This window comes from Nomascus leucogenys, chromosome 4, assembly GCF_006542625.1.
Source record: "Nomascus leucogenys isolate Asia chromosome 4, Asia_NLE_v1, whole genome shotgun sequence".
Classification (NCBI taxonomy): Eukaryota; Metazoa; Chordata; class Mammalia; order Primates; family Hylobatidae; genus Nomascus; species Nomascus leucogenys.
The window spans coordinates 65,814,043-65,838,833 of NC_044384.1; the positions used below are offsets into that span (position 1 = coordinate 65,814,043).

Below are 24,791 nucleotides of genomic sequence, written 5' to 3' on the forward strand. Positions count from 1 at the left end.
CATGAGCCACCGCACCCAGCCTCTTGGTAGAAAAGTTTTAAATTACAAGTTCAATTTCTTTAATAGATAAAGGGCTATTCAGGTTATCTATTTCTTCTTGAGTGAGCTTTGGTAGATTGTGTTTTACAAGGAATTGATCTTTTACTCTAAGTTGGTGAGCTTGTTGGCATAAAGTTATTTGTAATATTCCAATATTTTTCATTTAATATCAGTAAAATTTGTAGTGATGTCACCTCTCTCATTGCTGATATTGCTAATTTGTGTCTTCTCTTTTTCCTGATCCATCTGGATAAAGGTTTATTAATTGTATTGATCTTTTCTAAAAATAAACATTTGGTTTCATTGATTTATTCTTTTTTTCTGTTTTCTGCTTCATTGTTTTTGGTTCTGGTACTTGTTATTTCCTATTTTTTCTGCTTATTTTGGATTTAGTTTGCTATTTTTCTCTTTTAACATCAAAGCTGAAGTCATTGCTTGGACATTATAGGTGTTTAATGTTACAAATTTCCCTCCAACCACTGCTTTAGCTATGTTCCACAAATTTTGTTATGGTACATTTTTAGTACTTTTATACTTTCTGGTTTCATTTTTATTTCTCTTTTGGCCCATTGGGTAATTAGAAGTATGTTATTTTGTTTCAAAATATTCCAGGATTTTCCAGATACCTTTCCATTATAGATTTGTAATTTAATTTGATTGTAGTCAAAGAACATATTTCTATGATTTGGATCCTTTTAAATTTATTGACACTTTTTGTATAGAATAAATAGTATCTATATTGGTAAATGTTCTATGTGTACTTGAAAAGAATGTGTATTCTGCTGTTAATGGGTGAAATGTTTTATAAATGTCAAATAAGTTGTCTTTTATATACTTACTTATTTAGTATCTACCTTTCTATAGATTATTGAAAGAGAGTTTTTTAGAAAAAGTTATTTATTTATGTATACTTTTAGAGACATGGTCTTGCTGTGTTGCCCAGGCTGGCCTTGGACCTCTGGGCTAACATTGTCTTCCTGCCTCAGTCTCCTGAATAGCCAGAACTACAGGTGGCACATGCCACCATGCCCAGCTGAAAGAGGGGTTTTTAAATCTTTTACTGTAATTTTGGTTTTTGTCTATTTTTCCTGGCTGTTCTCTGAGCTTTTGCTGTATTTACTTTGAAGCTCTTGTTAGTATGTAAAATTTGAAGATTGTTATTTCGTCTTCATTGATCATACTGATTATTATAAAATGATTTGCTTAATCTATAGAAATCTTTTTGCTCTATAATAAAATGTTTCCTCTATTAATATAGCCACTACAACTTTCATTTTATGTGTTTTAGCATGGCATGGTATTTTTTTATCCTTTAATTTTAAGCTATTTATGTCCAGCATACTGTTCTGTATTGCTTTTTAATCTAGTCTGATAACCTTTGCCTTTTTTTTTTTTTTTGAAATGGAATTTCACTCTTGTTGCCCAGGCTGGAGTGCAATGGCATGATCTCAGCCCACTGCAACCTCTGCCTCCCGGGTTCAAGCGATTCTCCTTCCTCAGCCTCCTGAGTAGCTGCGATTACAGGTGTCTGCCACCACACCCGGCTAATTTTTGTATTTTTAGTAGAGATGGAGTTTCACCATGTTGGCCAGGCTGGTCTCGAACTCCTGACCTCAGGTGATCCGCCCACCTCAGCCTCCTAAGTGCTGGGATTACTGGCATGAGCCACCTCGCCTGGCCACCTTTTCTTTTTAATTGAGAGGTTTAGACCATTTATACTTTAATGTGATTATTGATGTGGTTGCATTTAAATATTATTTTTATTTGCTTTATATTTTTCCTTTTTTTAAAATTTTTTGGAGACGGAGTCTCACTCTGTCGCCAGGCTGGAGTGCAGTGGCAAGATCCCAACTCACTGCAACTTCTGCCTCCTGGGTTCAAGCAATTCTCCTGCCTCAGCCTCCCAAGTAGCTGGGACTACAGGCGCACGCCACCATGCCCGGTTAATTTTTTTTTTTTTGTATTTTAGTTGAGGCGGAGTTTCACCATGTTGCCCAGGCTGGTGTCGAACTCCTGAGCTCAGGCAATCCGCTCGCTTCAGCCTCCCAAAGTGCTGGGATTACAGGCGTGAGCCACAGTGCCTATTTTTCCTTTTTTCATTCTTCTTTTTCTTCTTTTTTTGGCTTCTTTTGGTTTAATTGAGTATTATTTGCTTAACATCTCTTTGTTGTGTTATTTTAGTGATTCCTTTAAGCTCTGTATTGTAATCTTTATCAGTTTACCTTGAAGTAAATTGTCTGAGGTTAAAAATAAACTGAGTGGATTAATGGCATAGTAGACATAGCACAAGAAAAAGATTAGTGAATTTGTAGGCAAAAGCAGTAGAAACTTTCCAAAATATATATATATATATATATATATGAAGAGAATAGTCATATAGTCAAGTATGACTATGTTTTTATTTGTCATATATATGAGACAAAAATTTTACAGCAGTCCACTTCTGTATCTCCTTCTCCCTTGCAGGCCTTTCTGCTATTGTCATGCATTTTTATTATTTTTGTTTTAAACAATCAATTAACTTTTAAGGACATTTAAGTAATCAGAAAATAGTTTTATATTTAACCTTGAAGTTATCATTCCTTATGCTCTTCATTCTCATTATAGATTCATGTTTCCATTTGGTATCATTTTCCTTCTGCTTGAAGGATTTCCTTTAACGTTTCTTATAGGGAAGATCTGCTGCTGCTGAATCTTTCATCATTTTTATGTCTGAAAAAAAAACCTTATTTCTCTTTTATTTTTGAAGGATATTTTCATTGGGTTGATAATTCTTCTTCATGTACTTAAAAGACGTTGTTATGCTATCTTTCAGATTGTATTGTTTCTGACAAAAACATCTGCTGGCGTCCTTTTCTTTATTCCTCTGTACATATAGGCTTTTTTTGTTTGTTTGCTTTCCTCTGATTGATTTTAAGATTTTTTCTTTATTGCTGATTCAAATAAGTTGATTACGCTGCACCATGGTAGTGTTTTCTTCATGTTTCTTATCCTTTGAGTTTATTGAACTTGAATCTGTGGTTTTTGTGTTTTCATCATTCCGTTAGGGTGTTTAGAAAATTTTCCTTGTGTTTTCTTAAGATGTCAGTATTTTCTCTGGCTTCTTAAACATGCAGAATAAAGTTGTAATAACTGTTTTCATGTCCTTGTCTACTAATTCTGTCACCTGTCGTTACAAGTTTCATTTGTAGTGATTGAATTTTCTCCCCATTATGGGTCATATTCTCTTGCTTATTTGCAAGCCTCGTCATTTTTTATTGGAATTTGCAGTGTGGATTATTTTTTATTAGGGTCTGGATACTTTTATAGTTCTATAATTATTTTTGAGCTTTGTTCTGGCACTTGAAAACTATTTGATCCTTTCATATCTTACTTTTAAGATTTGTCAGGTAAGACCAGAGCATTTAGTCTAAGAAAAAGCTTTTCCCCACTCTAAAGGCAAAACTCTTCTGAATATTCTATCCAAGGTCTTCTAAATTATGAACTTTTCCACTCAAGCTGCTGAGAACACAAACTATTCTTGACCCTTGGTGATTACTGGGATCCTGTTATCTGATTCTTCCAGTGATTTTCCCTGACTGAGGGTAGTTTCCATATAGGAATTTGCTGATACTATTCAGCTGAAGGCTTGACGGGGCTCCTCTGAGGAGCTCCAGAGTTCTCTGTCTTTGGAGATCTCTCTTCACCAGTATCCTGTTCTGTGAGCTCCAGGGCTTCCTTGATTCCTAGCTCCATTTCCTAAACTCAGACCATCAGGCCCAGCTGGGTTCCCTGCTTCTGCCCCATGGCCTGGAAGCTCTCCCTGAGCAATAAACTGGGGCTATTGTAGGGCTCAACTTGTTTATTCCCTGTTTCTTCAGGATCACTGTTTTCAGCTTCCTGACATTCAATATCTTGAGAATCGTTTCATATATTTTGTGTATGTATGTGTGTGTGTTTTTCATTTCAAGTGGGAAGTGACTCTGGTTCCTGTTACTCCATCTTGGCTGGAAGCTGACACATTTATGAGGCCATCTGACATCCTCCTATTGGTCACAGGGGCTCTGTTTGTTTATTTTTTCACTCTTTTTTCTCTGTGTGTTTCTGTTTATTCACCAGTGTGTTTTTTTCACCAGTATCTAATGTATTGTTAATTCTACTCATTGGAGGTATTATTTCACATACTGTGTTTTTTATGTATAGAAATGTCATCATTTATGTCTTCTTTTTCCTTATTACATTCATGTTGTATTTTAAAGCTTTAAAGGTTTTGAGAATTTTTATTATAGCTGTTTTAATATTTTTTCTGCTAACTCCATCATCTTTGTGTCTTTCTATTGAGATTTTTCTTCTTATTTGTTCCTTTTTCTTTCTTCTTCATTTATTAATTTTCATTGGATTTTGGAAATTGTCAATTTCAAGTGGTTGAGTACTAGATTTTGTTGTATTTCCTTAAAGAGTGTACAGCTGTATTTTGGCAGCTAGTTCAGTTTCTTGTGGATATTTTTTCGGGGGTTACATTCTAGAGCAGCCTCTAGCTAGAGTAAATTTAGCCTTCTTAGTAAAGCGTAAGACTTCTAAGGTTTCCATTGTATATCTTGTGTATTTGACCATGTCTCTTTGGCAGGTGTGAAGTCTGTTACTCTGCCATGGTTTAAAGCATAAGTCCACTTGGTATATATATTTTTAGTATATACACCAGTGTACATACATTTTCCTAGCTCTGTATGAGCAGTGGGAACTTTTGGATTATAGCTCCCTGGTTCTTTGTGTAGAAGTTAATTTTTGCCTGATCTTGAGAAGGTTCAACTCATGCAGCCCTGATGGGCATTCAGCCAAAGTCAAGAGGACCCCCATGCCAATTCCTGAAGCAATATCTCTTCATTGATTAGAAGGCTAACTTAATTTGTTTTCTTTCTCCCTGACATCATAGTCCTGTTTTACCTCTTGTCAAATCTTAAAATGGTTGCTTCCGCTATTTGTCCAGTTTCTAGTTGTTTACAGTGGGAGAGTAATTTTGATCCCCACTGCTGTCATAGTTGGAAATGGAAATTCACTTTATATATTTTTAACCTATGTACCTGCACAAATGACCATATAAAGAATTTGTTTTGGCTCCATTTGCCCTTACTGGAATGAAACCATAATGAGGGTGTATTAGTCCATTCTCACATTGCTATAAAGACATACCTGAGACTGGGTAATTTATAAAGGAAAGAAGTTTAACCAGCCCACGGTTGTGTGGGCTGTACAGGCGTCTGCTTCTGGGGAGGCCTCATGAAACTTACAATCACGGCAGAAGGTGAAGGGGAAGCAGGCACATATTTACGGGCCAGCAGGAGAGAGAGAAAGAGAAAACAAGCAAGCAAAGGGGGAGGTGCTACATACTTTTAAAACAACCAGATCTTATGAGAGCTCTATCATGAAACAGCACTAGGGAGACTAAACTATTAGGGGTGCTAAACCATTAGAAACCACCCCCATGATCCAATCACCTCTCACCAGGCCATACCTCCAACATTGGGGATTACAATTCAACATGAGATTTGAGTGGGGACGCAGAGCTGAACCATATCAGAGGGCTAGGCCTTTTTGTTCATTGCTAGATATGCAGTACCTAGAATGATGTCTGGCATCTTGAATCTTGTACCTAGTATTTTTAGGTACTCAATAAATATTTGTTAAACTAATCATTGTCACTATATTATAGTCAGTAAATTTCTTCAGAAATGAATTTTTAATCTTCTCTTTGCATGTGTTTCCTAATTCACCTTCACCTCTAAATTAGTGGATACTTTGGAGAAATTTAGTTATTTCCTTTTTGCTATCAAGCCAAAATTTCAGCTGATTATTGAGAAAGTTTGATATAATTTCTGCCTTTATCTCTGTATGAATTCCAAAGCATCTACCTACAAATTATTTTTATTTTTTTATGAGATACCAGTAAGTGTATTGATAGAAGTATGCTCAGAATTTCATCAGCCCATGTATAAAGGAATGAAGGATGGGTTTGAGAATTTCTTGCCTTCAGGAGAGGGCACCTAAAATGAATCTTAAATTAAGTCAGATAGCAGTGGAAGGAAAGATTCCAAGCCCAGGGAAAGCATGAACAAAGGCACCCAGTCATCAGTCTGTAGGATGTATGGTTGAGTAACTATATCCCATTGTCTTGAGCAGTTTCATTGCAACATCCAGATAGAGATGTTCAGTGGGCTTTTTTTTTTTTCCTGTTGTAGACACAGGATTTCACCATGTTGCCCAGGCTGGTCTCAAACTCTGGGATTCAAGCAATCAGCCCGCCTTGACCTTCCAATAATCCCAATCCCTGTATTGAGATTATAGGCATGGGCCCAGCCCAGTGGGTTGTTAGATGTGAGTCTGAGGGAGTAGTTAAGGATGGGGTTAAGGACTGGAAATGTATCATCTTATAGGTTAAAGCTAAACTCTAAGGTAGGAAAAGCTTTGGGGAGAGGGTGTTGTGTAGAATATGAAGAGCTGTGTGCTAGAGGTGGAACTTTGTGAGGCACCAGTAGATAAAGATGGGTAGATAAAGAGCATTCAGAAAGTAGACAGAGGAGCACTATTCAGAGAGTTTTAGAGAATCAGGAGAGAGTGTTCATTCTGCTAGGAGACAGATCTGTGTTTCTCAAAGTCTGACTCACAAATAAGTGGCACCAGCATTACATAGTGGTCATGGGGGTGGGGTCCTAATAAAAATATATATATTTGGGCCTCTCCCCAAATCTTCTGTATTGAAATTTCTGTGTGATTAGGGCCCAAACATCTGTGTTTTATAAAGTTCTGTAAGAAACTTTTAGCAAAATAAATACTCCGAGCCACTGCACCAGTTTCAAGCAGGAGGGCCTATCAGCTGAGTCAAATATAGCAGAGTTCTAGTCCAATTGATTGTAAAAGTATCTACAGTACCTGGCCATTCAAAGGATATTCCTGGATTCTTAATCTTGCTGCTGCAACTGGGGTCACCCTTGCCAACTTTCTACAAACTTTCTGATGTGTTAATATAATAAATGTTCATTGACTAAATGAATAAAACATCTAAAATCATTGATATGAACATTATTAATAACTAATTTGGTAGACTGGACAGAAGAAAAGGCTGAAGAAGGACAAGAATCTTCATTGAACCAGCATTGAATTTGCTGATTGTCATGCATTCACTTATCAAAGTGGGAAATGGACCTAGCCACTCTTCCTTTTCAAAGTCTGTTCACTTCTTTCAGTAAACATTTTTGAGGGTTTGCTATGTACAGGTTACCTATTATATGTCTATTAAGTACATTCAAACATATTTCCAAGTACAGTGGACCTTAACTAGTCGTGTTCACTGTGTTCAGAAGTGCAGAGGGCTGTGGGAGGGCTCTAGAAACTTTCACTTACCTTCCTTCTAGAGTTTTTAACACTACACGTCTATTTTTTTCTACTACAATGTATTTAGTTTTGTGCCTCCTTTAGAGAAATACATAGTGCTGTTTTTTTTTTTTTTTAATTCTTCCTGGGATAATAAAACCAGAAAATCTTTTGTAAAAGCGTATTTCTCAAAAGGTTACTCAAGTAGCCATAAGTAATATTCACAATCTTTCCCATTAATTATTAATTTTTGTCAATGAATTAATATCAATCCGCATTTACCATTCACTTAATAAAACTTTTTTTCTCAACTATATGATTCCAAAAGTTTTGCTGGAGACAGACATTTTTCGAGTAGAATTCTATAATGGAAATAAATGGGAAACTATGAGTCACTGAGCAGAATTCAGGGTCAGTGAATACTTTTCCAGGTTGTTTTCTGACTAAGAATGCAGCCTTGCTCCAATAGCCAAACCATATTTTCCCACAGAGGCTAGTCTTTATTTAATTCATACAGAGGAGCTGTTTGGACTAGTGGGAGCCTTTGTAGAATTTTGTTTTACAACTCTACTGAAATATAGATATTCCGGTAAGCAGAATATGGGTAATTTTTGTTTTAAAGAGGGAGCTTTAGAATGGAAAATGGAAGCAAAATTGAAACCCTTTTCCAATATCACTTGGCTAGCCATCAAAATCAAAATATTACTAGGCAGCTTCTTGTGTTAAATAATTGGAAGTAAATACAGTGAAATGCAAGATCTTACTTCTCTGTGTTTTTAAAAATTGGATGAAAGCTCAACAGATTTGCTCACAAAAGAGTCCATTCAAGGAATGACTATCATGATGAATGCTGGCCAGTGGTAGAGAAAGGAGTAACATTACTAGAAAATGAGTGGACAGGAAGGCTTAGGAGGGAAACCTTCCTGATTTGGGTTGTTCCTCTTAGAAAGAGCTTCACCTGACTAAGATGACAGAAAATAAATTACTCTCCATCCGCATGGCATCAGCTATTGATCACAGACGTGTAGTTTTTTGTCTTTTGTCAGGGTTTAGATACTGAGCTCCTTAAAGCCATTCACCTCGACTGTGGAAGAGCTTCAAAGATACTGATGACAGGAACCCCACCGTGTGAAGTGTCAGCCAGTATAAAATTATTTATTTGATTCTCTTTTGGCAGAACTTACAGCTCTTGTCTTTCTAACGTTCATGTTGACCATGGGCATTCAGATTACTGATCTGTGCCTTTCTTTGTCATGCAGTGAGAGGGATTTTGAGGGTGCTAATTATGACTGTTGTTTTCATGGCATTTTTAAACAGCATGAAGTACTCTGACTGCTGGCTTTGCAGTTTTCTCAAGGAATTTATCTGATGACGAACAGTGTTTTGAGTAAACTGGAGAGGGTGAGGTAGAGAACTAATGTCAAATGCTTTCAGTTGGGTGGACGATGATTATTGTCAATGATGTGAATAATAAGAATGTGGATTTAGAATTTATCGTATTTTAACCTGGCTATGATACTTTGGAAATGTCTCTACCTACCACAGGGAAAGCTGAGTAAAATGGAAGTCTTAGCTTCTTCTTCCTTGAATGATTTTAAAATAGAAGACATGAATTATTGACACTATTTCAAGAAACTCCATGCATTCTAATAGGTTAACCTATGGGTAAACTTAAAATGTCAATCATGTTTAATAGTGAATAGTGCTGATATACTCCTTTTAGATCAAATATACAGTAGTTGCTTTTTAATGTGTAGTATCTCTCTCTATATATAACTTACATAGCCAGTGTATTTGGTCTGCTACACCTGCCAATTTTATTGGTTCACTTTCACGTTTTTAGAGAGTTTTGCATATATTTTTAAACATCCATATATTTTATGATAATTATGCATATAGCTCTCTTTGATCTTTAATAAAACTTTTGGCTGGGGACATATTTCTCAACATATTTTATAGTAAAAAATGTGTTCAATTTGATAACTCATTTTGTCATATGCTTTTCAGAAATACATTAAGGGAACAAAAAGGATAATCTCTAATATAAAAGCATGAAGCCTTATATTTTTCAAGTGAGTGAAGAATATAGAGTATAAATAGGCAGGAGACGAGTGATGGGGAAAAGAGCATGGAATTAGGCACCAGGAGACCAAATTTGTAGTTCCATTTCCCAATAATTAGCTATGTCATTTTGGACAACTTACTGCCCCTCTGAGATTCATTTTCCATATCTATAAAATGTGGTGATTTATTCAGGCATTTCCGAAATTCCCTCTCAATCAGAGGATCTCCCTCTCAAACAGAGGATCTCCAATCCTGGGATCCTCTGTTTCATTGGAAACCCTAGTTATGGCTTTCCAATTCAAAGCTGTTTATGTGGAACTTAGGAAGCAGCCTTCTCAAAGTCAGCCAATGACAACTGATGGAGCACAGAATGGTTATTCTCCAGGAGACCCTACAGAGTTAAAACTGTCATGGAGTGACTCTAAGTGTGGAAAAAGCATATTGTGAAAGAAGAAGAATAAGGAAGGTTGACACACCTTCATTCATATGGCCAATTTACCCCTCATAGAATTTAATAAGTTTGTACTTGTGTTTCACTGTGGACTTTGAACAGAATAGTTTGAAGCTGAGCTGAAGTGAGGGCCCATGAGGAGGAAAGCCAGTCCCACTCAGGGAAAGCCTGTGAAGCTGGACCAAGCTCTGTAAAGCCCATCCACCCGAGAATGCCCACATGGGACACCAAGCGGGTAGAGAGATTGCCGGATGATACCCTTGACCTTGTGATTCTGTTCTGCTGTTATTGAATTTTTGGAGCTGAAGCGAGAAAACAGACAAAAGAAACTGAAAAGCAATGGGAGGATACAATCAAGCAGAATTTACGCATTTCCTGACTGAAGGCTAATGACTAGGTAATAATGGCAATAAATGGAGACCCGAGATTTAGAAGAAACAGGGGCTAAATGGCTGCATTCCAGCAAATACAGCACAGCATCGGAGAGGCAGGAGGGAGCTAGAAAGTTAAGGTAAATTCTTAGATGATGCTGGAATGGGGGGCTCACTTTTAATTGCTTTGAAAGGCATACATAGTAGTGCTAGCTGTAGCAGGCCCCTCAAAACTACATAATCAAAATATATACTGCAATTCGGCATTAAGCAATAGAGAGAATATGTAACTTACTTCTGATATAAAAAGACAATTTTTAAAAATGTTTATCCAGATTACTTGGTGAAGTATAAATTCAGAAGCACAAAACCAGAGTTTACCAAGACTCTTAGAGTGACCTGTCGCTGAATGGACAATGGGTAGAATGTTAGTAAAGAGCCAGAAAAACTTCTTTTTGCTCATATTCTCTTTTATAGATTCCTTCCTGAGTAGCCCCTAATTGGATAAAAAATATGAGCCCCTGAGCTATGATTAGGTGGCACCAAACTAGTTCTCTACTCATAACCTCAATTTATCTTTGAGGATAATGTGTTAAGAGTCACTTGTGGGATTGACTGAGCGTTACCAAAATCAATATATATGTCAAGCTTATAAATTGCATATTAGTTTTAACACAGACAGAACATAAAACGTTCACATTTAGTGATTTACTTTGCCTGCAAAGCAGACATTTTAGCCTGTCCTTACGTAGATGATTATTAGCCGAACAGGGAGCAAGATCATTTCCTACCTCTGACTGTTAGCCTTTGCTAATAACAACCAGTAACCTTTCATAGAAGTGTCTTTAAATCTTTCTCAACCCATGCCCCTTTGGGAAAATTTTTGCCTTTCCTTAAGAATATTTGAAATCTCAAAGCACTTTTAATTATCAAAATTAAAAAAAAAATTAAAGCAGGGGTAATTCTTATACATTTTTAAATTGAGATGTAATTCATATAACATAAAATCTACTCCTTTAAAGTGTACAATTCAGTGGTTTTTAATGTATTCACAAAGTTGGGAAATCACCACTGACTAATATTAGAACATAGATATTATCACCTATTAGCAGTCACTCTCCATCTCTCCCTCCCTCAGACAAAGATGGGGAAATTTAAGAAACAGATTATATTTCACTTTGTCATATATATAACACACACATACACACACACACATAGATAATTTACGCACAGGCATACCTCAATATATTGTGGGTTTGGTTTTAGACCTCTGCAATAAAGCTAATGTCACAATAAAGTATGTTGCGTGAATTTTTGGTTTGAAGTTGTTCATTCTTTCATTGCCACCGTTCCCATTACTTGCATAGTGCTGTACTCAGAGGTTATCCATAAATGCCTCACAACTTAATTACTGATGTGAGTATCATTGGTTTTGTTTTTTTTTTTAAAAAGTAAGAATCCAACCTTCCATATACCCTGCTGCGTAAGTAAAGATTTGTTTGCTGTTTTAAGCCTTCCCAATCTACAAACACATTTTTCTATATTCTTTGCTGCCAACAGAGAGGTTCAGGCAGACCTATTTACCTGTTGGTGAATAGCTTTGTTCGCTTTTTTCTTTTCCCCTAAGAGGGATGAGGCCAGCCAGGCAAGTAACAGACAGAGAAAACTGATGAGATGGCAGAAAGACAGAAAAAGAGAGTTGAGAGCCTGAGAATGAAGGCAGAAACCCCTTCTGTGTTCTTGGTCCTGTCACTCTGAAACTATGGCTTCTTTTTATCATTATTGCCTTTCAAGTGCTTTTTTGCAGGACATCCAAGTTGAGTTGTTTATAAACATGTTAGAATCCAAAGATTACTGAGAAGCCAGAGCATAAGAAACAAGGGATTTTTCCTCTTGCTCTATCTGAATGGCCTTCTGAGGAAGCTAAAAGGGCAGACAGCTGTGGAACTGGACTGTGCCAGGGTCTGTTCCAGAGAGTCAGTGGTTTCTTTCGAAAGAGCCCTGCTACAGGCTCACTGCAATCAGTATCCACGGGAATTTCTCTAGATGTCCATACTGTGCTGCCACCAGCATCATTCAACGGCAGTGACAAATAATGGAGAACTCAGTCTTCCTCTTCTCTAGTAGAGGGAAGGCGAAATCTTTGGTTTTGGTATATTCTTCCCAAAACTCATGGAATCTGTTCAGTTTGAGAGCAACATGAAGATATTCCCTGTACATGTAGGTGGGGATATTTTCAGCAGGAAGTTTAACTCCATAATGTACTGATCAAAGCCAGACCAAGACATGGGGTTAGGCTAATAATTTGGTAGCCCTTACAATTGAGAATCATTGTGTAAAGGCCAGGTGTGGTGGCTCACACCTGTAATCCCAGCACTTTGGGAGGCCGAGGCAGGAGAATCGTTTGAGCTCAGGAGTTCAAGATTAGTCTGGGTAACATAACAAGACCTCATCTTACTAAAAAAAAAAAAATAAAAATTAGCCAGGTGTGGTGGTGCACACCTGTAGTCCCAGCTACTTGGGAGGCTGAGGCAGGAGGATCTCTTGAGTCTGGGAGATTGAGGCTGCAGGTAGCTATGATTGCACCACTGCACTCCAGCCTGGGTGGCAGAGACCCTGTCTTGAAAAAAAAAAAAAAAAAGTCAGGAGTTCAAGACCAGCCTGGCCAACATGGTGAAACCCCGTCTCTACTAAAAATACAAAAATTAGCTGGGCATAGTGGCGCATGCCTGTAATCCCAGCTACTCAGGAGGCTGAGGCAGGAGAATTGCTTGAACTGGGACCCAGAGACGGAGGTTTCAGTGAGCTGAGATCATGCCACTGCACTCCAGCCTGAGCTACGGAGCGAGACTCCATTCCAAAAAAAAAAAAAAAACAAAAAACCGAAACAAAACAAGAAGAGAGAATTGTTAGATGCCACCCACCTTCCTTATGAGGCAGGTTGTGTTGACTATAAATTGTTACTTGAATATTCCCCTTAGTGGGATACAGAGGGTGTCTCATCTCACTCTGCCCCAAATAACTTATTAAAGGATTCATTCCTATTATCAGTTAGGAATAATTTTGGCTGTAAATAACAAACACAACAAAGATGAAAGTAGGTTTTAAAAATAGGCATTTATTTTTCTCACATTTCTGGAAGTCCAGAGATAAGCAGCATCTGGTGTTATTTCCAAAACTCAGTAATATCAAGGCCAATTGCTACAATTTCTTGGCTTTTCTCTCATAATGGGAAAGGTGGCTGCTGCAGCACCAGTCATCTTATCCACATTCCAAGGAGGGAGAAGGAGAAAGAGAAAGGGGTGGCACCTATATCAGGAAAACAAAGGATTTCACTGAAACCCTGGAGAAGACTTTTACTTATGTGACTTTGGCCAGAATTGTGTCAGATGGCCACTTCTGGGCCAAGGGAGTTGGGACAACAGGGTTCGGAATAGATATGAGTCAGAGAGCAATTCTGATAAATACAGTTTTATTTATCTCATGATATCTCTGGGGACATTTTTATGTACTTGTTATATTTTAGCACCCATGGTAGCCACACCCTAAATCTAGCTCTGGTCATGCTATCAAATTAATTAAATTGTAGCAATCACTAACACATGGGTTGACTATGTGCCAGGCATTTTTCATATATTAACTCACTCCTCGTAACAGCCCCTCGAAGTGCATGTGATTAATATCCCCATTTTGCTGTTTAGGAAATGGAGTCACAGAGGTTCAGTAGTTTGTTCAAGATTATAGAGCTGTAGCCTGCATTCAAAACTGTGCTAGCTGGCTTCAGAGTTTTTGTCTAAATCACCACACTATATCACTTCTCTGCTATGAAAATATTTACAGCTATAAGCAGTTACACAAATACCTGAGGGGGCTTTTGAAATTAAGAACAATTACAGGAGGGAGAGCATTTGGACCAGATGGAGAAAGGTTGAATTCCTGTCCTGGCTCCACTGACGCTAGTCATTCATTCAGCAAGTATTTCTGCGTTGTTTTCCTTTGCCACACACTGTGTTAATAAGACAAACATGGTTCCTCTATATTCTAGTGGGGAAAATAGATCCCCCCAAAACAAAGTAAGCAAATGAGTGAATGAAGTGTTTATTAGTGAGGAATGAGAAGCAGGGAACATCGAGAGCTGAGACAGCGAATAACTGGAGGAATGCTACATTAGAGTGGCCTGGAAAGGGATCCCCCAAGAGGTGGCATTTACATTGCGAGCTGAATGATGAGAAGCATCTTGCTGCAGAAATCGCTTGGGGAGAAAGAAGGTTGCAGGAAGAAAGAGCAGAAAGAGTAAATTTCCTAAGGGAAGAAAGAACTTGGCTTTTAGAGAAACCGAGGAAAGATTAGCATGCCCAGTGCTAATGCCGTGGGAGAGTGATGTAAGGTAAGACTCGCAAAGAAGTTTGAGGACGGAAGGTGCTGAGCCTTGAAGTCACAGAACAGAATTCACATTTACTTATAACTGCAAGGGGAAGCTATGTGTCCCCACTTTACTCCCAGTAACTCTCTCCATTCCTGGGCAATGAGACATACAATACTGGCTTTGGCTACTTCATGGGGTGCATATAAGGATCAAATGACATAATGTGTATGACAGTAACTCGTTATGTATAAACCTCTCCATAAAATAACAGATAATAAAGGCCCATAGAGTATTTCATAGTAAGAAGTATGTCTTTTAAAAAATATTTTTTGGAATATACTCAACAACCAAACTTGTGGTTACACAGAGCAAGCTGTGCATAAACAAATGCAACTTTTAAAAATATCTGTTATATTTACAGTGTTTTGTGGGAGTTCCGCTACCAGTTAGGATGTAGACTAGTTTGTGACAGACTATCGTTCCCACTGTAGCAGCTAGAAAAAAAAAGGAATAAATATAAAAATCTATATTTTAAAAACTATGTTGGAGAGCTGTGGATACAAAGAAGTCTAAAGGAGCCAAGTTCCAGGGAAGAAGAACTCTTGTGACATGAGCAGAGCCGAGTGGTCATTATCTCCCTGGGCATGTCTGCTCCCAGAGTTTCTGCAGTTCTGGGCCAAAGGTCATACCTGTCTAGGTGGAGGGACTCTACTGGGATGAGGAGACACCAGTGGAGCTGTTAATGGCTGCCTGCACTAGCGCAAGAGATTGGAATTTGTAGAAGCTCCAAATGCAGATCTAATTCTCCCCACTCAACAACTCTGCCCTTTGGGATTTTTGCTGGGAGCCCTGGCAATACAGGATCCCAGCAACACAGGGGACCAGGCTGTAAAGCAGAGAGAGATCTCTGTAGTCCCATGATGTTTATCTCAAAACCCTTTTAGCAGGAGGGACCTATAGTACACACAGGACAGATTTCCCCCTTGAAGCATTTGAGACCAGAGATAAATGAAAACTAATGTAAATTGCAACCCAGCCCAGACCCAGCTCAGACCCAGCTCAACTCTTGATTGGATTGACATGCTCTGCCTCTCACTCCACCTACCAAATAAAGGAAAAGCCTTGCCCTTTCTGGGGGAATCCTTTATTTACTCCAGTTTTCTAGAGTTCTTTTAAAAACAACATCTGCCATCTAATAAAAAGTTACGAAATATGTGAAGAAAAGGAAAACGTGACCTATAAGCAATTGATCGATTTTAAATCAATATTTAATCAGACATATTATTATCAGACATCATATTAACAGCATAGATACTGATGTTAAGAGATAAGATCTTTCAAATAACAATTATAATATGTTATAGAAATTAGAGGATAGATGGGCAAAAATGGATAAAAATATGGATAATGTCAACAGAGAAATTGAATCTCTAAAAAGAACTAATTGGATATTCTTGATATGAAAAAAATACAATATTGGAAGTGAAGTATTCATTGGAAGACTTAGCTGACTGAACACAGTAGAAGGGAGGAAAAATGAAGACAGGGAAATAGAAATGTTTTAACTGAAGCACAGAGAGAGTTGGGGGAGGGAAGCAAAGCAGATTATGAATGGGCAACATTTGGGGCAACATCAAACAGTCTGACAGTCATGTTATTGGAGTTCCAGGAGAGGAGAGAGGAAAAGTGACAGAAGAAATATTGGAAGAGAAAATGGATGTGGATATATTCCAAAATTGATGAAAGACATTAGCCCACAGATTGAAGCTCAGTAAACCTCAATCAGAATTGAGAACTACACTCAAACTGCTAAAAGCAAAAGATAAGGATAAAATCTATTATGAGCAGATAGAACAGATACTATATTTAAAAGAACACCAAAGAATTGTAACTGACTCTCATCAGAATCAATAGACTCAACAAGACAGTGGAATGACTTCTTTAAAAGGATTTAAACAAAAACTGCCAGCCTAGAGTTCTATGCCCAGTAAAAAGTATTTGTCAAAAATGGAAATAAATTAAAAATATATTCAGAAATAAAGCTGAGGGAATTTGTTGTCAGCAGATCCACAGTACAAGAAATGCTAAGGAATGAAAGAGAAATGCTCAAGGAAGTTCTCAAAACTGAAGAGAAAGGATCTGTTGTGGAAACACAGATATGTGGGGAGGAATTAAAAACTCTAGAAAAGATAAATTTAAAAGACCATGTATTTTTCAAAAAACTTACTATTTTAAAGCAACAACAATAATAACTATTGGGGGATGTAAACATCTGAGGAAGCAACATAGATGACAACAGTAATATAAAGGGTAGAGGGAGAATTATATTCTGTAAGATATTTACACTGTTGTGAAGTTATAAAATACTAATTCCATGTGAATAGTAATAAAGATCTCTGGTGTCTACTAAAATATAGTATAAGTTATGGCTAAAAAGACAATGAAAGAAAAAATAGAATAATAAAATCTTTCCTTTTCTTAATGCCACTTTGAATTTATGATAATTATCGTACACTTAAAATTTAATTTTAAACGTTGTGGTGTTTTTCCAACAAAAGTTTCTGTGTAACACAATTGCATTCAATTTGTCATGTAATATTTTCCTGGTATTGTTTGGAAATAAAAAGGCAAAAACAGCTGATGAAGCCTAAACTCCATTTTCTCCTAATATGGTGAGGTATGAAGCTGCCCATGAAGGCTCATCAAACTGTTGGATGGGCCTGAGGGTCAAAATTACATAATGTTTCAAGAGTGGAAATTCATGGTTACTTCTCCACCCTGGGGTGAAGGAGAAACATTTGTATCTCTAACCAAAAATGTGAGAGCTCTTCCAAGTGCTCTTATCCCCAAAAATACTGTCAGACTTCTTTGCCAAAAAAAAGTTGATCATTATGATTAAAGGATTCTTCGAGTGGACTGTTTCAGAAGGAAACAGTGTGTTACTTAGCTGCTTGTGACCAATAATATTTCACATCTGTTCTCCCTGTCCCCAGCAGAGTTTTATGAGGGTCTCTTCCCTGAGATTCCATTAGTATACCCTTTGCATGAATAAGAAACTATGCACCATAATTGAAATATCATTATTAGCCCTAAATATATCTTCCCCTTGTCTTCTGTGATTTACCTATTATTTCACAAATTTCATACTTCTTCAAATATTTTCAGTGTTTGGATATATCTGCTTGTTTGCCTAATTTCTAAGATCTGTGATGATATCCAGGTGCAGCCATGGAGGTGGTATTACTGTATTGGCTTGAAAAAAAGTGTCTGCATGTTTTTGAGTCAGGAAAACAAAGCAGTTTATAGAACAATAATGGTATGGTACAGATGGGAGGAAAAGACCTTCCATTTTTGCTAATATACAATTGTATATTAGACATAACACTTATACTGCATTATAATCTTTAAAATATGGGCCATGTTTACTATTAAGGCTGTCTTTTTTTTTTATAAGTCAAGCATATTTATTTTTTGAAGGAATTAGCCTAAAAAATCTAGAACTAAGAAAAGTCTTAGATATCCATATACTCTTTCTGAGTCTGGTACATGGAGGGCAGGAGGCTGTGTGAGCAGTGGTAACTGATTTCAGTTTTAAAAGAAGTAGGTGTTTATATACTAGTACTCTATGAGTTTGTGAGTGTTTTTCAGTATTCGTCTTATTGCAAAAGGAAAAAGTCAAATAAATTGGCTATCTTGGTGTCAGTTAATGTTCAAAACTAGAACTACAGTTACATACTATGAAAAGATCAATGATAAAATTCCAGAAATCTCTACTAAATTTAGATGTGATTTAGAAATCCAGGAGGATTCCTAGATGTGTACAGCATATAAGCAAATGGAAATTTTTTCGTGTTATTATGGAAACATTATTTTGCCTCTATGTACTCTCATGAATACAATGTGCTTTACATTAGCCATGGCTAAATTTGATAACAATCCGCTGCTGCTCTGCATGTCAAAATGTAATTGTCCTAAGTCGTCATAAAACCCACAGTGGACGTTACTGTGCCATTGGTCTAGTTACCTCTTTCCACCTGGGAGCTCTTGTTTGAGTGAAACAGCTCAGACCATACATTGCTTAAGAGTTAGTCTCGGTCTTTTTGTCCAATTCCACCTGAACCCAAAGAGAAGAAGGCAAACTTGGAGAAGGTTCTTTGAAAGGAGTTGCAAACCCATACCAACACGAACTCCTCATTCCTCCCCGCCCCATCCCACTCCTGTCCTCTGGAAGTAGCCATTCTACTTTCTGTCTATGAATTTGACTACTCAGCACCACAAGTAAATGGAATAATCTAGTATTTGTCTTTTTGTGAGTGGCTTTTTCACTTAGCACAATGTCCCCAGGTTTCATCCATGTTGTTTCTTGTGTCTGAATTTCCTTCCTTTATACCACATTTTTGCTTGTCCATTCATCTGTTGATAGCACTTGGGTTGCTTCTAACTTTTGGCTATTGTGAATGGCCAATAGCCAAAAGCTATTAAGTGGATGCCATTAGCATGGATGGACAAATATTACTTTGAGTCCCTGCTCTCAATTCTTTTGAGTATATACCCAGAAGTGGAATTGCTGGGTCTTATGGTGGCTCTAATTTTTTTTTTTTTTTTTTTTTTGCTTTAAGAACATTTGATTTAGGGACATATTTAAACCTCTTAAGCCTGTAACATATTTTCTAGTATTACCTACAATCAAAATTATATTTTTAAACAAAACTGACTTGTAAGGAAGGCAAATTATTTTCCTTCTTTTTTTTAAATATAAGACCTCAAACTATAAAAACACTAGAAGAAAATGTAGGAAATATCCTTCCTGATATTAGGGGTACATGTGCTGGAGTGCAAGTGGCATGATCTCAGCTCACTGAAACTTCGGCCTTCTAGGTCAAGTGATTCTCCCATCTCAGCCTCCCGAATAGCTGGGATTACAGGTGCATGTATGGTGGCTCTATTTTTAATTTTTTGAGGAACTGCCATACTGTTTTCCATAGAAAGCTGCACCATTTTACATTCCTGCCAACAGTGCACAAGGGTTGCAGTTTCTCTACCTGTTCACCAACGCTTGTGATTATCTGTTTTTTGTTTGTTTGTTTAATAATAACCACCCTAATGGGTGTGAGCAGCAACTCTTATGTCCTTCTCTGCCATCACCATAAATAGTTTACAGAAACAAACTTTTACTGTGCATATTTTGACTAGTATAAGTAACTTTGTATTTTATGAGTGTGTGAAAATTATTAAAAACATTTTCATGTTAATTCCTATATGGCCACAGAGTCATTATAAAGTACAGAGAATTTTTTAGCCAGGTGTGGTGGCTCACGCCTGTAATCCCAGCACTTTGGGAGGCTGAGGCAGGCGGATCACAAGGTCAGCAGTTCAAGACCAGCCTGGCCAACATGGTGAAACCCCATCTTTACTAAAAATATAAAAATTAGCTGGGCGTGGTGGTGGGCACCTGTAATCCCAGCTGCTGGGGAGGCGAAAGCAGGAGAATCGCTTGAACCCAGGAGGTGGAGTTTGCAGTGAGCTGAGATTGTGCCACCGTACTCCAGCCTGGGCAACAGAGCGAGACTCTGTCTCAAAAAATAATTTTAAAAAATTAAAAAATAGATAAAGTATAGAGAATTTTTTTAAAAGGGCCACCACTGAGTGGAGATTATTCCCTCAAACCCATCTCTACCATGATAACTCCACTTCTCCATTTGATTTAAACTTAATTAATTAAACTTAAATTTAATTTTGTGACTTTATAACATAAAAATATAACCCGTTTTTATTCATAGATATTATTCTTTCCTCAGAAAATCCATTCCTCGCTGCCGAAGAATTAACAGGATGCTCTCCAATGAATCCCTCCATCCTCCTGCCTTCAGCCGCTCCAACTCAGAAGCCTCCGTAGACAGTGCCTCCATGGAGGATTTCTGGCGGGAAATAGAAAGTATTAAAGAGAGCAGCATGGGAGGGCAAGAAGAGCCACCGCCAGCTGAGGTCACACCTGTGGATGGTAAGTTGCTGGATTTGTCTTCCTATGTGCTGACTGGCTTTCTTTCTCTGCCCTCTGTTACTCTGTTCATAGGCAGAAACCATCCCACCAGTAGTTTAACCAATGAATCAGTAGAATCTGGCAAATTGATGATCTACTCCCACTGATTGATTTATATCTACTGTACTGGCTCAGGGTGGCTTTTATCCCAGGTGACATGACCTGAGGAGGGCTGGACCTCAACAAAAATACAAATTGATGCCTTATATACTGCTACTTAGGGATGCTGTGCCTGGCTATTGGTTTGATTCATTACCATCAAGCAGATTGAGTATTCTAACAGCTTTTACATTTGTCTACTCATTTGTTATTATTAATTAGAGTAATTAATACTTGACAATTACTATTAACTAGAGAGAGAAATTTTAGCAGTATAATTGTGAAGAAGAAAAATTTGACTTTAAAGCATTTACTGGTATTACTATATTAGATTGTGTTGTATTCCACCAAATAAAAGCCATGTTGTTGCTTTTCCAACTTTTATTTTAGATATACGAGGGGTACACGTGCAGGTTTCTTACATGGGTATATTGCCCTCAGGTAGTGAGCATAGTACCCAGTAGGTAGTTTTTGACCCATTCCTCTTTCCCTACCTCCCCCCTCTAGTAGTCCGCAGTGTCTATTTTTCCCATGTTTGTGTTCGTGGGTGCTTAGCGTTTAGCGCCCGCTTACAAGTGAGAACATGCAGTATTTGGTTTTCCCTTCCTGTGTTAATTTGTTTAGGATTATGGCCACCAGCTCCATTCTCATTGCTGCAAAGGACATGATTTCACTCTTTTTTATGGCTGCATAGTATCCCATCTTGTATATGTACCACATTTTCTTTATCCAGTCCTCCGATGATGGATAGCTAGGTTGATTCCATATCTTTGCAATTGTGAATAGCTTGGCGATGAACATACAAGTGCATGTGTCTTTTTGGTATAATAATCTATTTTGCTTCGGGTTTATACCCAGTAATGAGATTGCTGGGTCAGATGGTAGCTCTATTTTAAGCTCTTTGAGAAATCTCCAAACTGCTTTCCACAGTGGCTGAACTAATTTATACTCCCACCAACAACAGTACTTAAGCATTCTCTTTTCTCTGCAGCATTGCCAGTGTCTGTTTCTTTTCTGTTTGTTTGTTTGTTTGACTTTTTTGATAGTGGCCATTCTGACTGGTGTGAGATGATATCTCAATTTGGTTTTGATTTGCATTTCTCTGATAATTAGTGATGATGAGCATTTTTTTCATATATTTGTTGTCTGTTTGTATGTCTTCTTTTAAAAAGTATATCCTTTGCCCATTTTTTAATGGAGTTATTTGCTTTTCGCTTGTTCATTTGTTTAAACTCCTTATAGGTTCTGGATATTAGATCTCTGTCAGATGCATAGTTTGTGAATATTTTCTCCCATTCTCTAGGTTGTCTGTTTACTCTGTTAATGGTTTCTTTTGCTGTGTAGAAGCTCTTTAGTTTAATCAGGTCCCACTTGTCAATTTTTGTTTTTATAGAAATTGCTTTTGGGGACTTAGCCAAAAATTAGTGCCAAGTCTTGTGCCAAGACTAATATCAGGAAGGATATTTCCTACATTTTCTTCCAGCGTTTTTATAGTTTGAGATCTTATATTTAAATCGTTAATCCATCTTGAGTTAATTTTTGTATATGGTGAAAGGTAAGGGTCTAGTTTCATTCTTCTGCATATGGCTAGCCAGTTATCCCAGCACCATTTATTGAATAGGGAGTCCTTTACCCATTGCTTGTGAAACTAAACAGAAGATGGAAGAGTGGAGACAAAGCACCAATAAACAGTATAATTGTCCTTAGTTCTCAAAAAGAGCAAAACTACTTATAGTGGCTTAAAAGGATAGGTCAGTCATCTCTTCCAGGCCCTGTCTGTCAACAAGCAAATATGTAAGACATCCAAAAAAGACTAAAGGTAGTTTAGTAAGTATACACCTGAGAGTGTTTCCATTAGCCAGTGATTAACCTCAAGACAGCTGGCAGGATAAACTGAAACTTTAGAAAGTATTTTCATTCTTCCTTCCCATTTTTGAGTCTCTTTCTCAGGACTAAGAAATCATTAAGATGTACCACCATTAACATACATCTGATATTATTTGAAATAAAAAGCCCCACCACACACGTTAACGAGAATCCATTCAAGGGAACATCAGTGAAATGTATTCTTACTCATATTACTTGCTTGCTTAGATTTTGCCTTTTCAGATCCAGAAAGACAGGAAGACACATAAAGGAAAATCCCTATTATCCCTTACCCCCTTTTTCTTACTATCTATCTAGCTAGCTAGCGATTCATATTAAACACCAGAAGTTCACAGTGATAACGTCCAATTTCAATCCAGCGCCACAGGGCTTGTTGCTGTCTTCCCTTTTTCTGTATTTGTTACTCTCTTCTCCAATAATGATAAACCTAGCTCCCACTGTGTACTTTATATTTACTCATTTGCTCAAACCTAGAATACACAGGAAATATTTTCAGGTTTGCTACAAAAGCAGACCTACTAATTACAGTTTGTTATTTATTTGCAGATTTTTTTTCCTTGAAGCATTTGCACAGATCTTAAACATACAATTCAATGAGCTTTGACAAATGCGTGCACTCTTACAATCTCACGCTGATCAAGATAGATAACATTTCAATCAACCCAGAAAATGTCCTCATGCTTTTTCTCAGTCTCATGCCTCCCAATGACTTGCCAACCCTGGCCAGAGACAACCGTGGTTCCCATGTTTTTGCATCATAGATAATTTTGGGGTTTGGCTTCTTTCACTGAGCATGTTTTTGAGATTCTAGTAGGATATCAGTAGTTTATTTCTTTTTACTATTAAGTAGTTTGTTTCAGTTTACTAGGGCTGCTGTAACAAAGTACCACAAAACTAGTGGCTTAAAACAGCAGGACTAGTAGCCCAACATTAAGGTGTCAAACTGGGCCATGCTCTCTTGGAAACTTCTAGGGGAGAATGCGTTCCATGTCTGTCTCTTAGCTTCTGGTGTTGCTGGCAATCCTTGGTGTTCCTTGGCTGTTGACACCGCATTGTGCCATTTTCTGTCTCCATAGTCCATAGCATACTCCCAATTTTTGTCTGTGTTTCTTCTCCTCTTATAAAGATACCGGTTACGTTGGATTAAGGGCCCACCCTACTCCAGTATGACCTCATGTCAATTTTTTTCACTTCATTTATCATTTATTTGTGTTAGGAACATTCCAATTCTACTCTATTAGTTATTATAAAATATGCCATAGATTATTGTTAACTATAGTCACCCCACCGTGCTACTAAATTCTAGATTTTATTCACCCTTTCTTTTTTTTTCTTTACAATGTTATAATGTGAATGCTATTCTTTTTATTATTATTATTATACTTTAAGCTCTGGGGTACATGTACAGAATGTGCAGTTTTGTTACATAGGTATACACGTGCCGTGGTGTTTTGCTGCACCCATCAACCCTTCACCTACATTAGGTATTTCTCCTCAGACTATCCCTCCCTTAGCTCTCCAGCCCCTGCCAGGCCCTGGTGTGTGATGTTCCCCTCCCTGTGTCCATGTATTCTCATTGTTCAACTCCCACTTATAAGTGAGAACATGTGATGTTTGGTTTTCTGTTCTTCTGTTAGTTTGCTGAGAAAGATGGTTTCCAGCTTCATCCATGTCCCTGCAAAGGACATGAACTCCTCCTTTTCATGGCTGCATAGTATTCCAACCTCATCTCAATTTACATCTTAATTGTGTCTGCAAAAGCTTTGTTTCCAAATAAGGTTATATTCATAGATACCAGGGTTTAAGACTTCAACATAACATTTTTGGGGAACATAACTCAACCCAAAACAGTAATATTCCATTGTATGAATATGCCATAATTTGTTTATCCATCTACTTTTTAATTTGAACGTTGTTTACAATTTTGCTTACAATGAGTAATGCTGTTATGAGCAATCTTGTGAAAGTCTTTTTGTATAGATATGTTTTTATTTCTCTTGGATGTATGTATTTTTCATAGAATGTTTAACTACATAAACTGTGAAACTGCCAGCATTTTTCCAAAGTAGTTCTACTATTTTATACCACTTCCAGCAGTGTATGACAGGCAGTTCCATTTCCACATCA

At 37.4% G+C, this 24,791-nt stretch overlaps 1 protein-coding gene across 2 annotated transcripts in view; it reads left to right on the top strand.

The window, feature by feature from the left end:
* The window catches only part of ARHGAP28 (Rho GTPase activating protein 28), a 190,037-nt gene that overhangs the window by 81,394 nt on the left and 83,852 nt on the right, over window positions 1–24,791 (top strand). For both annotated transcript variants that reach the window (XM_012506403.2, XM_030810730.1), the window contains exon 2: window positions 20,437–20,639. In XM_012506403.2, the coding sequence (XP_012361857.2) occupies window positions 20,437–20,639 (203 nt within the window). The remainder of the gene's footprint in view (window positions 1–20,436; window positions 20,640–24,791) is intronic.